The sequence below is a fragment of the Corylus avellana genome, chromosome 11, assembly GCF_965113065.1.
Source record: "Corylus avellana chromosome 11, dhCorAvel1.hap1.2, whole genome shotgun sequence".
Classification (NCBI taxonomy): Eukaryota; Viridiplantae; Streptophyta; class Magnoliopsida; order Fagales; family Betulaceae; genus Corylus; species Corylus avellana.
The window spans coordinates 13574629-13589596 of NC_142500.1; the positions used below are offsets into that span (position 1 = coordinate 13574629).

General features: G+C 38.4%; 2 protein-coding genes across 2 annotated transcripts; one reads left to right on the forward strand and one right to left on the reverse strand.

Annotated features, from left to right (window-relative positions):
- Nucleotides 1-1610: 1610 nt before the first annotated feature.
- Nucleotides 1611-4204, reverse strand: LOC132166012 (G-type lectin S-receptor-like serine/threonine-protein kinase LECRK1). Its single transcript, XM_059576749.2, has one exon. The coding sequence runs from the start codon at nucleotides 4165-4167 to the stop codon at nucleotides 1768-1770; it is 2400 nt and encodes a 799-aa protein (XP_059432732.2). The 5' UTR covers nucleotides 4168-4204; the 3' UTR covers nucleotides 1611-1767.
- Nucleotides 4205-5257: 1053 nt separating this feature from the next.
- On the forward strand, nucleotides 5258-7748 carry LOC132164977 (G-type lectin S-receptor-like serine/threonine-protein kinase LECRK1). The gene has a single exon (XM_059575491.2). It carries the CDS (start codon nucleotides 5273-5275, stop codon nucleotides 7649-7651), a length of 2379 nt encoding a protein of 792 aa, XP_059431474.2. The 5' UTR covers nucleotides 5258-5272; the 3' UTR covers nucleotides 7652-7748.
- The last annotated feature ends 7220 nt before the right edge of the window (nucleotides 7749-14968 follow it).

Here is a 14968-nt window from a genome sequence, read left to right on the forward strand (position 1 = left end):
CCGGGTCTTAAACGGATAGACCCGATTAAGACCTGAACCCAATAAGGTCAAACCCAATACCTGTTTTTTCATGTCGTGTTCGTGTTGGGTTCGCGGGTCGTGTCAAAATTGACAGCCCTAATCAAAGGTTGTCTCATGCTTTAGATACAACGGTTCATACAGTGTCACCTTCACGTCTGTTTCTCCTATTCCTCAAAATACTATTGTCACGGTCACTAATGGTTCCCCAGGTTCAAATTCTCTCCTATCTTCCCCTCGTCCTCATTCTATGATTACTCGGTCCCAAAATCAAATTCGCAAGCCAACCTTACTCACAGATGGATCTGTGAAGTATCCATTGCCTAGTGCCTTAACAACTTCTGCAGATTTTCCGGATATAGAACCTATGTGTTATACAACTGCAACCAAGTATGTTGTATGGAGAGAAGCAATAGCTGATGAATTCACAACCTTATTAAAGAATGGCACTTGTTCTCTGGTTCCTCCAACACCTTCTATGAATATTGTGGGATCCAAGTGGGTTTTTCGTATCAAACGCAAGGCAGACGGCAATGTTGAACGGTATAAAGCAAGGCTAGTTGCCAAGTGATTTCATCAACAGGCTGGAGATGATTTTGGGGAGACTTATAGCCCTGTGGTTAAGCCCATAACCATTCGGACGGTATTGACCATTGCAGTGTCATTTGGATGGTGTATTAAGTAAATTGATGTTAGCAATGTTTTTTTGCACGGTTTTCTATTTGAGAAAGTTTATATGTCCCAACTAGTGGGTTTTGTTCATCCACAACAACCCAATGCAATGTATTTTTTGAAAAATGCTTTATATGGCCTCAAACAAGCCCCTCGCTCTTGGTTATCACGACTGAGCAATTGCCTTTTTGAATTGGGTTTCAGTGGTTCCAAATCAGACACTTCATTATTTATTTTTAATTCTGCAGGAGCTAGTATATGTGGACGATATTACTTTGACAGGCTCATCTATAACTGCTGTAGATGACCTAATTCGGTCACTATCTCTTACGTTTCCAATCAAGGATCTCGGCTCCTTGAATTTCTTTTAGGGTGTTGAAACATTGGTCACCAACAGGTTTGCTTTTATCGCAGCAACGTTACATTGCTGACATTCTTAAGCGAACAAATATAGAGCTTGCAACACCCATCTCTTCTCCCATGTCTGCTGCAACTCCACTTAGCAAACTTGATGGTATTTCCATAAATCAAATCACCTTATCATAGTTAGTAGAATGTCACTAGAACGCATAATTAAAGCCCTAGAAAGAGAAATAGGAATTTCTAAAACTCGTCTGAAACCGATGGACTTGAAAACCACAGCCACAAACCGACGCGTCTGTCGCAATTTGAGCCCCTTTTGAATGTGTAATTTCTTGCATGTCTATCGTCCAGCCGAGCACCAAACCATATATTTGAGTTTAAATCTGTTGCAGAATAGTCTCGACCAAAACGAGCACCAAACCATCACCAATATGTGGGGAATTCATTTCTGTGGAATGAAGTGATATTTAAGCAATAAGATTCCTATCACGGCAATAAGGTTTTCTTTATAATTTTATTGATAAAAGATAAATAAATGTTTAGCATGAAAGCTTACTCTTGCACTGTTTTGTGCACTTCAACTTTCTACCTCTAAACAGAATAGTTGACTAGTGAGAGGGCTAACACATCCTCCCTTATGAGTGCAAGAAAATACATAAAACAAATAAAAACTACATGAAATCAGATATAATTTTTTTTCTTGCAGGAGAAAGTTTACATGGACGTAGCAGCTGGACATGGAGGAATAGATATCTCAGTAATCCCTTCTAACATCAAGAGGACACTTTTCATGGAAGGACGGAGAGCTGGTTCGTCTTGAATACACCAAAGTCCCAACTTAACCATATTCTCCAAGGTGGTCTTATCTACTTCTTCCCCGCGCACAATCTTATCCAACTCTCTACCAACAAAGCATTTATAGATCCAAGTCGAAAGAACAACCTCTTCGTCGTTTGATACGTTAAGCTCTATGTTCCTTCTGCAACATAAAATTTCTAAGAGCACTATTCCATAACTGTAAACATCTGCCCTCACTGATATTGGGGTGTTCTTATACCATTCAGGTGCTAAGTACCCTCTTGTCCCTCTGATCCCTGTGAAGGTCCTAGTTTGATCAGGCATTAAGAATTTTGCGAGCCCAAAGTCAGAAATTTTGGCAGTCCAAAAATCATCCATAAGAATGTTTTGAGGCTTTATATCACAATGAATAATTGGGGCCTCACACTCTTCATGTAGATAGAGGATCCCTCTTGCAACATCCCGTGCGATTCTCACTCTCTCATCCCAGTCTGGACGTCTATCCGCTCTAAAAAGAAGATCCGCAAGGGAGCCATTGCTCATGTACTCGTAAACCAGAAGCCTTTTAGACCCCTCGGCGCAGTAACCCAGCAAACGAACTAAGTTCCTATGGTGAGTTCTTCCAATTGCTCGCATCTCTGCCTGGAACTCCCTTTCACCTTCTTCAACTAGTTTCTCTAGTCTCTTTACTGCAACAAGTCTTCTGCCTTTGTATAGTGCCCCTTTGTAAACTGCTCCGAACGAGCCCTTACCTAATTCTGCTTTGAAGCCATTTGTTGCTCTTTTTAGCTCATTATACGAAAACAATCTCAAAGTGACCTCCTCATTCGCTCCCAGATTTCCATTTTCTAACAGCCTTTGGTACCTTAAAACTCGACTTTTGAAAACGAAAAAGCCAGATATTGCAAGGCCAACACATGACAATGCAGTAAAACCAAAAGTCACAAGAAGAATTTGCACTATTGCTGTTGTTTTGCGTACGATTGTGACCTCGAGTGGCGTCTTTTGGTTATCAGTTTCATTGCTGCTCATAAGGCTTGTTATACCAACCTTAAAAACTCCGGTGCTCTCCCCTTCTGTTCCTCTTCTTACATATCTGAGCGGAAGACTCTGTTTCTTGCAAGAACCTCCCTGGAATAGTGCCGCCCCACAATTGCAGTCTTCCAAACAAGACCTGCCGCATTCTTCCACTGTCGACATTAGTGCCTCAACATAAGGACGACCTCCCCACTTCATATTCTCTATGTGTTGGATGTGATATATGGTTTCATTTTCTTTTCCATCTGTACATTCTGCTTCGGAAAAGTTCCTCTCACATCCAAGAGACCGGTCATTCAAATCTACAAAATCAGCCCCAGGAAGGCAAAGACAGTATGCTTTGTTGTCGTTGAATGTGCAATAGCTGTTGAAACCACAGAAAGTTTTCACTTCACATAGATCTGTCAACGCTGCCCATAAAGTGGATACATTGAAGTCGCCACTTTCATCATAGGCATGAGAATAGAAACGGAAAATTCCATCAGAATCAAGAGTTGAACGATAAATTATACTATTGTTGGGGGCCGAAGATGAGCTAGGACGATAAATCGTTCCATCAGAAACTGTTTGTAAACTAGTGCCGTTGATGATAAGTAGAATGCCTGTATCATTGAGATAAAGGTGGAGCTTGGAACCATAACCGAAAGTGTTTGAGCTCCAGTAAGCATCGCCTGGAGTGTCTTCAGTGTTTGTTGGGTATAAAACAAGGTTTCCATCATCCTGCATCTTGAGATGAAACCGTGATCTGGTTGAGTGGTCACTCTTGTTTAAGCTGGAGAAGAGTTGACCTCCAGAGAACAGAGTCTGACCTCCTAAAATGGTGTTGGTAGGGTGGTCAAAACTCTGCCAAACTATCTTGGAATCCTTGTCATAGAGCACAAAATTGCCAGAGTCGAACATGGCGGCATAGGAAACAGAACCTGTTGGATTTGCATTGAGTTTCTGTCGTCCTCCCTCACTTGTCAAAAGAAGCAGACCATCCTTCGTAAAATCGAGCCTTGCGTCTGAGGTGATCGCTGGATAATCACGAATTGCCGTCCACACCACTGTTGTGTTGTGATTACCGACTAACCAAATTCCTACCGCAAAGCCAGTAGTGCCTTGCAGCTGGTAGAACCCAAATGCAAATCGTTTAGAAGGAGAAATCCATGAAGAGGGTTGAGTTGTTGGAAAGAGTGAAGAGCCCGGGGTTATACTATGGCTAGATTGCTTTGGTTGAGCTCTTCCACATCCAAAGGATATAAACACTAGGAAGAAAACAATGGATCTGGGAGCCATTGGAGGGTCTAAAAGAAAATGGTAGTGTATTGTTTTCTGTATTCAAAACAAGCAACAAGTAAGAGAGATTAATAGTGACTTCTCATTTTTCTCCCACACTTGCTTTCCAGGGATTCACACATTTGAATTTTCTTCATCGCATTTGACGGATTCAGACACATCTCTTTCTCCGTTGACTGACTGAGGAGTCAAGTCTTCCTTTAAATTTTTTCTCCGGGTTCACACATCTCTTTCTCCGTTGACTGACTTGAGGAGTCAAGTCTTCCTTTAAATTTTTTCTTTGGGTTCACACATCTCTTTTTCCGTTGATTGACTTGAGGAGTCAAGTCTTCCTTTAAATTTTTTCTCCGGATTCACACATCTCTTTCTTCGTTGACTGACTGAGGAGTCAAGTCTTCCTTTAAATTTTTGTTACAGAATGCTGTCGTAGTAGAGAAAAGATAACAGTTAAAGCAGAACTACGGTTTAGCTTCAATAAGTAAATAAACAGGAATAAATTATCACAACGATGAAGAAAAAGTTACGAAATTTATCATTTCCAACCAAAAAATGAAAAAACCTCTTGTCACTCCACGTTCTTTGTCTGGTGTTCAGGTAATAAAAATGTCACTTAATCAAAGCCCATCCACCGAAAGATCTACACAACAACAAAAAGCCTTAATCAATTAAATTAACTCCAGTTTCCCTTACACACAAAAATTATCACCCAAAATTTTTCCAATTTCTGCCAACACTTACAAAAAGCACCAACATTTAATTACATCTAATAAGATTTCTAAGACCGAAATTTTATCAAAGAACAACATACTTCAAATCAGCTAGAAAATTCTTCAAAATTAACATCAAAATTTTCTAAATACTAAATATTTAACCCTTGGTTTCCTTGCCTCTCCTCCTTCTCCTTCTCCTCTGTTCTTTCTCTCTCTCAAGGTCTTCTGCCGCGTAACAGAGTATGTTTTGGGTTAGTACTGTAGAAGTCAAGTCAACATAGACGGCAACTAATGTCATGTGAATTTACTAATTTGGAAAGTAGGATAAATTCTCCTTACTATATTTTGGATAATATTCTCTCCTCTCTCTCTCTCTCTCTCTCACTCTTTACATCATGGCTCCCATACCTGTTGTACTTCTCCTGCTTGTTTCCCTACTCCTTGGTTATGCAAACGCTCAAAGCAACCACTCCAATGTGATACCCTTAGGCTCTTCGCTTTCCCCAGATGCAAACCGTACTTCATGGCTCTCACCTTCCGGCCATTTTGCATTTGGTTTCTACCCACAGGGTGATGGCTTTGCTATCTGCATATGGCTGATTAATCAGAATAACAACACTGTCACCTGGACTGCCAATCGAGATGACCCACCTCTCTCCTCAAATTCTACACTGGATCTAATCAGAAATGGTCTGTGGCTTCTAAATGGAGCAGTCAACGAGAGTTCATACATTAATAATGGGCCTTCAGGTGAGACGGCTTCAGCAGCGATGCTTGATTCCGGTAATTTTGTGCTCTCCGGCTATCGTTCTGTTGTTCTCTGGCAAACCTTTGATTATCCAACTGACACCATATTAGGAGGTCAGAATCTGTCTAGTGGCAGTCAATTGGATTCGAGTGTGTCTAGATCAGACCAATCGAGCGGGCAATTTTCTCTTCGTATGCGGAGTGATGATGGAAACCTTGTTACCTACCCTGTAAACAGCTCGGATCCAACATATGACACTTTCTGGTCTTCTGGAACAAACAACAGCGGTTCCGATGTAATACTCACTCTTAGTCGTTCAGGCGTTCTATTCCTAAGCGGAGATAGTTTGGGCGTGCGCATTTTGGCAACTAGCCACTATCACAAGGAAAATGGAACTATTATCTACCGCGCAACACTTGATGCGGATGGGGTCTTTAGATTGTATTTACATCACTTCGAGAGCCATAATAGCTCAAGTATGTTGATGGAATGGTCGTCGTTGGCAAACCAGTGTGAAGTCGGCGGTTTCTGTGGATTGAACAGTTACTGCTCAGGCGTCGGCAACAATGGTCAATGCAACTGTTTTCCTGGATTTGATTTCGTCAACACCAGTAATAAGTTCCTCGGCTGCTACAGGAACTTCGATGACAATGGTTGCAGACACAGTAAAGATCCAGCCACGCTGAACAGCAGTACCTTTTCCTTAAAGAACATGTGGTGGAATGATTATCCTTACTCAGTGCTACAAATGAAGGAGGAAGATTGCGGCATATCTTGCTTGGAAGATTGCAATTGTGCGGCCGTATTATACACGGATGATGGTTGCGCTAAATATCAACTTCCAATTAGATATAGTAGAGTTAGTAAAAATATATCAGCTACGGCTTTCATCAAGGTGATTCAGAAAAATATTACAACCCATCCAATCCCCTTACCTCCAGAAACCGTTGGTCCAAAAGTCTTGACTGAAACCAAAAGAGGTCCGATTTTGATTCTTGCCATAACCTTGGGTTCCATTTCATGCCTTTGTTTCATTTTTGCCATCTATACTCTGTTCAGATACAGACATCAAGTTTACAGGTATAAAAGTCTCTCAGACAATGCAAATTTGGGATTGATTGAAGAGTTTACTTTGCGATCATTTTCTTACAATGAGCTTGAGAAAGCAACAGATGGCTTCAAGGAAGAGTTAGGCAAGGGCTCTTTTGGAGTTGTTTACAAAGGAACTATGTCTGGAGGTAACAAAACTATTGCTGTTAAAAGACTAGAGAAATTTGTGGAAGAAGGGCAAAGGGAATTTCGAGCTGAAATTACAGCAATTGCAAGAACCCATCATAGAAACTTGGTTCGCTTGCTTGGATTTTGTATGGAGGGCTCTAGAAAGCTTCTTGTTTATGAATACATGAGCAATGGCTCACTTGCAAATCTTCTCTTCAAGGCCGAGATGCGCCCCATTTGGAAAGATAGAGTAAGAATTGCACGGGATGTGGCCAGAGGGATCCTCTATCTACATGATGAGTGTGAAGTTCATATCATCCACTGCAACATAAAGCCCCAAAACATACTCATGGATGATACATGGACGGCAAAGATCTCTGATTTTGGGTTGGCAAAGTTGTTACCGCCAAATCAATCAAGAACAGCTGTGGAGGCCGAAGAAACAACTGGATACTTCTACTTGGCACCTGAGTGGAAAAAGAACGCCTTGATCTCAGTAAAAGCAGACACATACAGTTTCGGTATTATGCTTTTGGAGATTATATGCTGCAGACGCAGTATAGAAGTAAATGTTCCAACGCCAGACGAGATAACTCTTTCTAGTTGGGTTTATAATTGCTTTGTGGCTGGAGAGTTGGAGAAGCTTGTTGAAGATGAAAACGTGGACATCATGACTCTGGAAAGAATGGTAAAAGTTGGGTTATGGTGCATACAAGAAGATCCGGCTTTGCGTCCTTCAATGAAAAATGTAATCTTGATGTTGGAAGGGACAATGGATATTCCTGTCCCTCCATCTCGAGTTGTTTAATTCCCATGTTGTTTCATGAAATGTTTATCCTTTTTTCTTTAATTTACCAAGTTTGTAGTAGTCAACCTATTCAAGTGTATGCATATCCCACCAAACATTTGTATGTACGCACAACAATAGTATTATACACTCTAGCCTACTTTTTTTTTTTCTTTTTTTTTTTCTTTGGTACCTCCTTCCTTAAGGCTATGCCATGAAAAGTCTAATTTGTTGATTTTTTTTTTTTTTTTCTAATCAAATAAGGAAAAATAGTTTACATGGGATGAAACAACAAAATTGAAAGGGTGGGCATCCCAACAACAAAGCCCAAATAGAAAGTGCAACGAAGATACATGGGCAAAAACATAAACTTGGAATAGTCCAAAAGAACTAAACAGCAGGTAATGGTTTCATCTATGGTTCTGAAGAAACCATAGACAAACCAAGTCTTTTCCAAGGCCGCACAGGGCGGTTCTAAAATACACAGGAACTCAGGAAAAGACAAAGCCTTTCCCTCGTTCCCAGAAAGGCCGCACGAGATGGAGGAAAAAACCTCACTAAGGAGGCGGCTAGGGTTTATTTTACAGAGCTCATCTCCCTAAAACAAGAGAGAGAAGCCTTTTTTTGTCATTTTTATGTGCGATTCCAACACTCGTAGTCCAAGTTACATCTAAATTACTACCATGTGTGCTATAGCACTTGATCGACTAAGTATGGAAGCACCCGGGAGAGATAGGACAAAACCGATCGAAAAACGAGGTTGTAAACGCAAGGTTAAGATATTCCCAAACAAGCTCAATCGACCAAGGCTGGACACGAGGCATGTTGTGAAGTTTTGGCGAAAAAAGTGAATCTTGATAGACTGAGCCACATGCTTGATCAATCGAGCCTCCACTTTGCGGCTATGTCAGTTTGAGTTATAACTTGGATTTGACTTGCATTAATTGTGAGTTATGATGACTTGATCAACCAAGTGTCAACCCAATCGACTAAGACATTTGTTGTACAAATTTATTTAATCGCAAGTACACAAATCGTTTGCAATATAATGTTTTGCAAGTGTGAGGTCGAACCCACAGGAAATTGTGTTTTTAAAAAGCAACTTATATCTAAACTAATTAAATCCTAACTAGTTCCAATAAATGTTTGAATTTTTAGGTTTTGAAAATTAAAAGATAAAACATAAATTAGATAAAATAAAAATAAAGGTACTACGGTATGAGAATCCACACTCACCAAATCATAATAACATACTTTCATGTTCATCAATATTAATCTGAAGTTCTCACAATTAAAATCTTAGATAGGTTTTACTATGCTTCAAACAATTAATCAAAACCATACCATGTATCTATTCATTGCACAAATCACAAAAGGAATCCAATATCAATTAAATCATCAAATATATCCGTAAATCACAAAAGATATCCAATTTTAATTAAAACACCAAATGTATTTGTAGAACAAATTACAAGGGATATCCAATTTTTAAGCAAATAAAATCAAGCAATCAATTGTGTGAAATTATCGTAAATCATCAAGTTTATCCTTGAATCACAAATGATATCCAAGAATCATTCCACACATTGAAAATAAGTAAAACAATGGAAATATTAAACCCAATAAAATCAGATGAATAAAGACTTACATAAAAATGCTATTGTTCTTCATCGGTAATGCTTCATCTCCAACCTTAGTTGGGAATTTAGCTCAATTTAGCTCCACATAAAAATAAAATCTAAACCTAAAGAAAAACTAAACTAAAGAGAGAAAAGCTGTGAAATTTTGTTCTCTGAACTTGTCTTCCAAAACTCGTCTCCCTTTCTTGAATGCATAGCAGTCTATTTATAGGCTTAAGAGAGTCTAAGAAACCTTAGTAGTCCTAGAAAAATCGGAGGTCTGTCTCCCAGTCCCATAATAAGACTAAAAACTAAATTTGACTTTGAAAATGAGTCTTTGCCGCCAGCTATCAAACGAGTGTGTGTTCTTCAAGGCTTAGAGGCCTATTTATAGGGAGTAAATCAAACCCTAAAATCCTTAGAAATCCCATAAAAAAACGTAATTCAGTCTCCCAGTCAGATTAGTAGACCTAAAATGGCATTCCTTATCAATTTTAGCAGCATGCGAACTTTTCAACACATGAGCACTCGAGCCTAGCCACAATAACTTTGCTACAATAACTTGAAATGCATTTTAAGCCCAAATTCAATTAAATTAATTGCATTTTTCCTTAGGAACCTGGAAGCACAAAAATAACACAAAATTAAACAGATAACAGTGCTAAGGAATTAACATATGCAAGTTAAGGGGATTAAATGTTCAACATTTGGCGCTTATCAGTTGTTACAAATGCTATCAAAGCTACCTAGTAACACCATGACATATTTGTAATACCCGATAAAAACAATCGTTTTTATTAATGAGTAAAAGCTCTAAAGATTTTATAAAACATGGTTTTTATAACGAAAGACATACGCCCCTACATATAACCAAGACTCCTAGAAGTTTTGAGGCAAAAACCCAAATTTACCCCTTTCTGACCATACGTACGCCCGGGGACTACCGTACATATGGTCTTGTATTCAGTGAGGACGCATGCCAGGAGACCACCGTACGTACTCTGAAAATAGTACACGGACGTATGCTTGGGGACCATAGGATATATGTTGATTTTTGGTTAACCATTGGTTAATGTTTGGATGTATGATGCAACGTTTGGACCATTGAGTAAACAGTACCATACGTATGCTCCTATAGTACCATACGTACGCTGCTTTTCAGAGTAGCCTGCAGCACCCTCAGCTTTTTCTCACCTATAAATATCCTATTCCTCTTCGTCCCTTTAACTCATTTTTCGCCCCCAGGCTCTCTGAAATCCCCTATGTGAGTTTTCTTGTGAGTTTGAGAGAGATTTGGAGAGAAGGAAGAAAGCCTTGTGTTCTTGCCATCTTCTAAGGTAACCCCTTGCCCATTTTTATATTCTTGATGTTGTTCTTGTTGCTTTATTTGATGTTATAAGTTTTAAAAGCACTATGACAAGCTCTTTTACCCATTATTTTATAAAACCAAGAAATGTTTTCAAAAGAGTTTAAAGAGCCTCTTTGATCCTTTATAATGCATGATGATGTGTCTTCTTACTATGCATGTGATGTCTTAATAGCCTAGAATGAGGAATATCAGCCCATAGATTTCATAGAAGCCTTAAAATACAGTTCAGAGCTTCTATCCGGAAAACCTAACTCACTGACCGGACGTACACCCTTGTGCCCATACATACGGCCAGAAGGTCAGGCATTTGCTCTTTAGCTCCACTTGTGCAGCTTAAGTTCAAGCAACCCTTTTTGTTCGATAGGACTTAGTACATACTCATAGAGGTCCTCTAGTATTGCGCATTATGATGTGTCGTATTTCGTTATAGCAGGGTTTTGTGATGTTGGATGACTCAAGCAAGCACACGAAGTAAGTAAATACTTACGAACACTTTCCTTAAAAACGTGGGATATGCTAGTTCACTAATCATGCGTATGATATGAGCATGTCTATTTTTTGTAATAACTTGGTAATTGCTTTAATAACATGTTGATAAGATGCATTGTATGACATAATGGCCAATGGCTTACTATATATACTTGATTCTATGGTCAAACGTGTGTGTTGTTATATGAGCCTTGGATCCAGTGGTTGTTTCGTGACCGACATAGCCTTAACGAGCCGTCACTATAGGATGTACATCTAAAAAAATTTAGGTTATTTTTTTTAAAAAAAAAAAAAATTTATAACATATACGTACATAATCTGAATTTTAAAAACCTAAACAAAATTATAATCCAACAATTAATTTACAAAAAACTTCCAGAATTCTAAAATCTAATTAAACACAAAAAAATATTTAAATCTAAAACATAAATATCAAATCTAAAATTAAAAAAAAAAAAATTAAATGTAATCTAAATACCAAATTTAAAAAATTATAATCACTAAATACGTACTATCCAACAAGGGCAATCAATAATTACATAATCTAAAATTTAAAAACCTAAACAAAATTATAATCCAAAGATTAATAATTTATAAAAAATTTCCAAAAATATATAAAATCTAATTAAACACAAAAAATATTTAAATCTAAATACCAAATCTAAAATTTACAAGATTAAATGTGCAAATTAATTAGAGTTATCATGCAAAAACCACATTTAAAAATTAAATATGCAAAAAGCATCATGCATGTACTTGTATGTTGGCCGGAGATTGGTGATGATGCCGGAGGATTGACTGCCTGCGCCGGAGGGACAGAGATGGCTGGAGGAGTGAGAGAAGCTTAGAGCTAGCAGAGACTGAGCTATACGAAAAATTTTGCAGAGAGCTAAGAGAGAGCTGAGAGAGAGCTGAGATTGAGAGGTTAAGCTGAGAGAGTTAAGAGATTGAGAGAGCTCAGAGATCGAGGGGGGGGGGGGGGGAGGGGTTACGCAGGTGAAAGAGGGTGGGGGGGGGGGGGTTTGCGCAGGTGAGAGTAAGAGAGAAGGGGGTGCAGGCATGCATGTAGGTGCACGCCCCCATGCACCCTAAAGGAAATAAAACATAATACGATAATCCTCTCTCAATTAGAATCAGAAATCTCAATCCCATAATCCTCTCATCAATTAGAATCCCATGATTGTCTCCCTATCTTAAGGAGATTTCCTTAACCTGTACAATTGATAGGGAGACAATCATGGGATTCTAATTGAGGAGAGGATTATGAGATTGAGATTTCTGATTCTAATTAAGGAGAGGATTATGGGATTTTGTTTTATTTCCTTCACACCAAAGCCCCTAGCATGATGTGCACGGCTGTTCAAACGACTTGCCCCCCTTAGGCCACGTCGTTTAAACAGTACGGTTGACGACGTGGCCCAAGGGTGCACGTCGTTTGAGTAGTGAAATGACATCCGCCCATGAGAGCGACTTCGTTTCAATAGTGGAACGATACCCCTCGACACCTCTGCAAGATGTATCGTTTTTTGCCCAAAATGACACTGCATATATAATGTCGTTTTATGTAATGACTCAATCTTCACATGTCACCAAATCAAAAAAATTTGTAGTATCTGCTTTGAGATTTAACTTTTACCTTTTGGGGGTAAATTATTAATCTCGCTAATGGATTATGATTTACTTTATATATATTTTCCCTCCTTCCAATTTGAATTACAATATAGATGGAAATGAGCAAATAAGTTGGTGTCCTATTATTTATATTGATTATAAATGTAATAGCTCAAGTGCGGGGTTTCTGTTAATTTAAACCTGCTTCTTTATGCTTTTTTTTTTTTTTTAATGTTTATTTCCTAGTTCTCCGGCGATTCATTGCGTGTGCTGCTATCCAAACAAAGGCTCCACCCCTCAATACGCCTCGAGTACTACTCGTTATCAACATTACTTCTAATGCCCCTTGTTAGTATTTTTGTTGGCATTTGGTGGCCAAAAGTGCCAAAAGTCATCTCCATGTTGGATTGTCTGAACGGGAAGCAAGGTCGTCTGAACGAGAAGACTTCCAGAGAGGTCCGTCTGCATGGTGTTCGGACGCTCCTAGAAGCCTATTTTCCCAAGAGCCTGAAGTCTCGTATGCAAGCCATCCGAACACGCCCCACCAGAGAACTAGGGTTTAGTGTGTTTAACATAGTTCCGTCCGGACGAGCCTATACCTCGTCCGATATAGGATTGTTTGGACAAGCCTATACCGCCCCGTATATTTTAAGTTCAATTCGATTATTTTGTGTGCTAGCGTATGGTTTTAGTGGCTAATATATATTCATCTCTAGAAGACTGCAGAGGTACGAATTCTACCCTAGAGTTTGTGAGAGGTTGAGCTAAGAGAGGTTTTATGTAAGTGAGCTAGAAAGCATTTCTCCTTTAGAGTGGTTGTTATTGTGAAGTTGTATTCTACAAACAACAGTTGAGAAGTCTAACGGAAGTGTCTGATAAAGGAGAATCATGTGAAGAAGATTGTGAGTTAGGAGACAAGTTAGAGGCTTATCGATCTTACAGAGCCAAGGACTTGCAAAGGGTTGTAAGTGTTCCCGTGTCCATAATCTCTAGAATATTTTCTTATAGTTATTTCTTGGGTTTGGTTGGCCCGGAGAGGTTTTACTTTTAGAACAATTTTTAAAATGTTTCCTCTTCGTAACCAAAATATTTGTGTTTGCTTAATTTAAGATTACATATTGTTGCATATTTTTAGTTCCGCATATATTAGTTTAACACTCATATTTTTCATATTTGAGTGTGGATTGGGGTCTAATTGGATTTTCACCCCCAATTCATGACAACTAATTAACAGCACAAGACAACAACAATAAAGCAACACCACTAATTAGGTGCCCATATTACTCGGCGCTCACTTAATCGTTGAGGCTTACACGCTTGCCAATTACATGCCAGTAACTAAGCACCTAGTAGACTATTGGATCGCTTAAGCTAATAGGAAGAGATAAATTTAAACATTTAATCAACATTTTAACACGCCCACTCACGTGCAGGCTCAAACTCCCTTTTAATAGGTGAGACCCAACACGTAGAGTATTTAATTAAAATGGGAGGGGTGAATTGACGGAGTCAAGATTCGATCCCAAGATCTTCGGCTTTGATACCATCTTAAACTACCAGTTATCCCAACAACTTAAGCTGATAGGAAGAGATCAATTTTAATCATTTAATCAATACTTTAACATTCTTTTCCAGTCAGAATTTTGCAGGTGAAAAATTCAAAATTTTGAACAAATTAACATTTTGAATTATTAGATTTCTAATTTTGTGTCTTTTTTCAAAGTGAATTGATGTAAAATAGCCATTGTTTTGCTCTAAAATTCTTGCTTGTTTGCAGTCCAACTCTCGTTCTGGTTGCTGTAGCACTTGTCGTGCAAATGTTGCATACAGAAGGTTGGTTTTGTTATTTTGTTGTTTTTTTTTTTTCTAGTTCTGTTCTTCTTTCCCTACTAAGTTTTGAAAGTAGCTAGTTGTTTCAGCACATTGCACATTTGCACATAAGGTGCACATTAATATACATTTGCAGATAAGTTGTTGGAGCACAACAGTTGAAAAAATTGACGGTTAAAAAATGACCATTAGAAAAATTATTGTTTGAAAAAGAACAAAAGACTGATGAAAAATATGATCGTTTGAAAAATATCACCGTTTGAGGAAAAAAAAATGACAATCGAAAAATACGATCATTAGAAAAATAAATAAATAAAGAAGGAATAAAAACAAGATAAAGAAATTAAATAATATTGAAAAACAATAGATAATTAGATGTATAATCTATTAGCTAAAATAGATAAATAACTTTGAATTAAA

Excerpts from the sequence above, each read along its gene's own strand:
- LOC132166012 (XM_059576749.2), bottom strand. The coding sequence starts at position 4,167 with ATGGCTCCCAGATCCATTGTTTTCTTCCTAGTGTTTATATCCTTTGGA.
- LOC132164977 (XM_059575491.2), top strand. The coding sequence starts at position 5,273 with ATGGCTCCCATACCTGTTGTACTTCTCCTGCTTGTTTCCCTACTCCTT.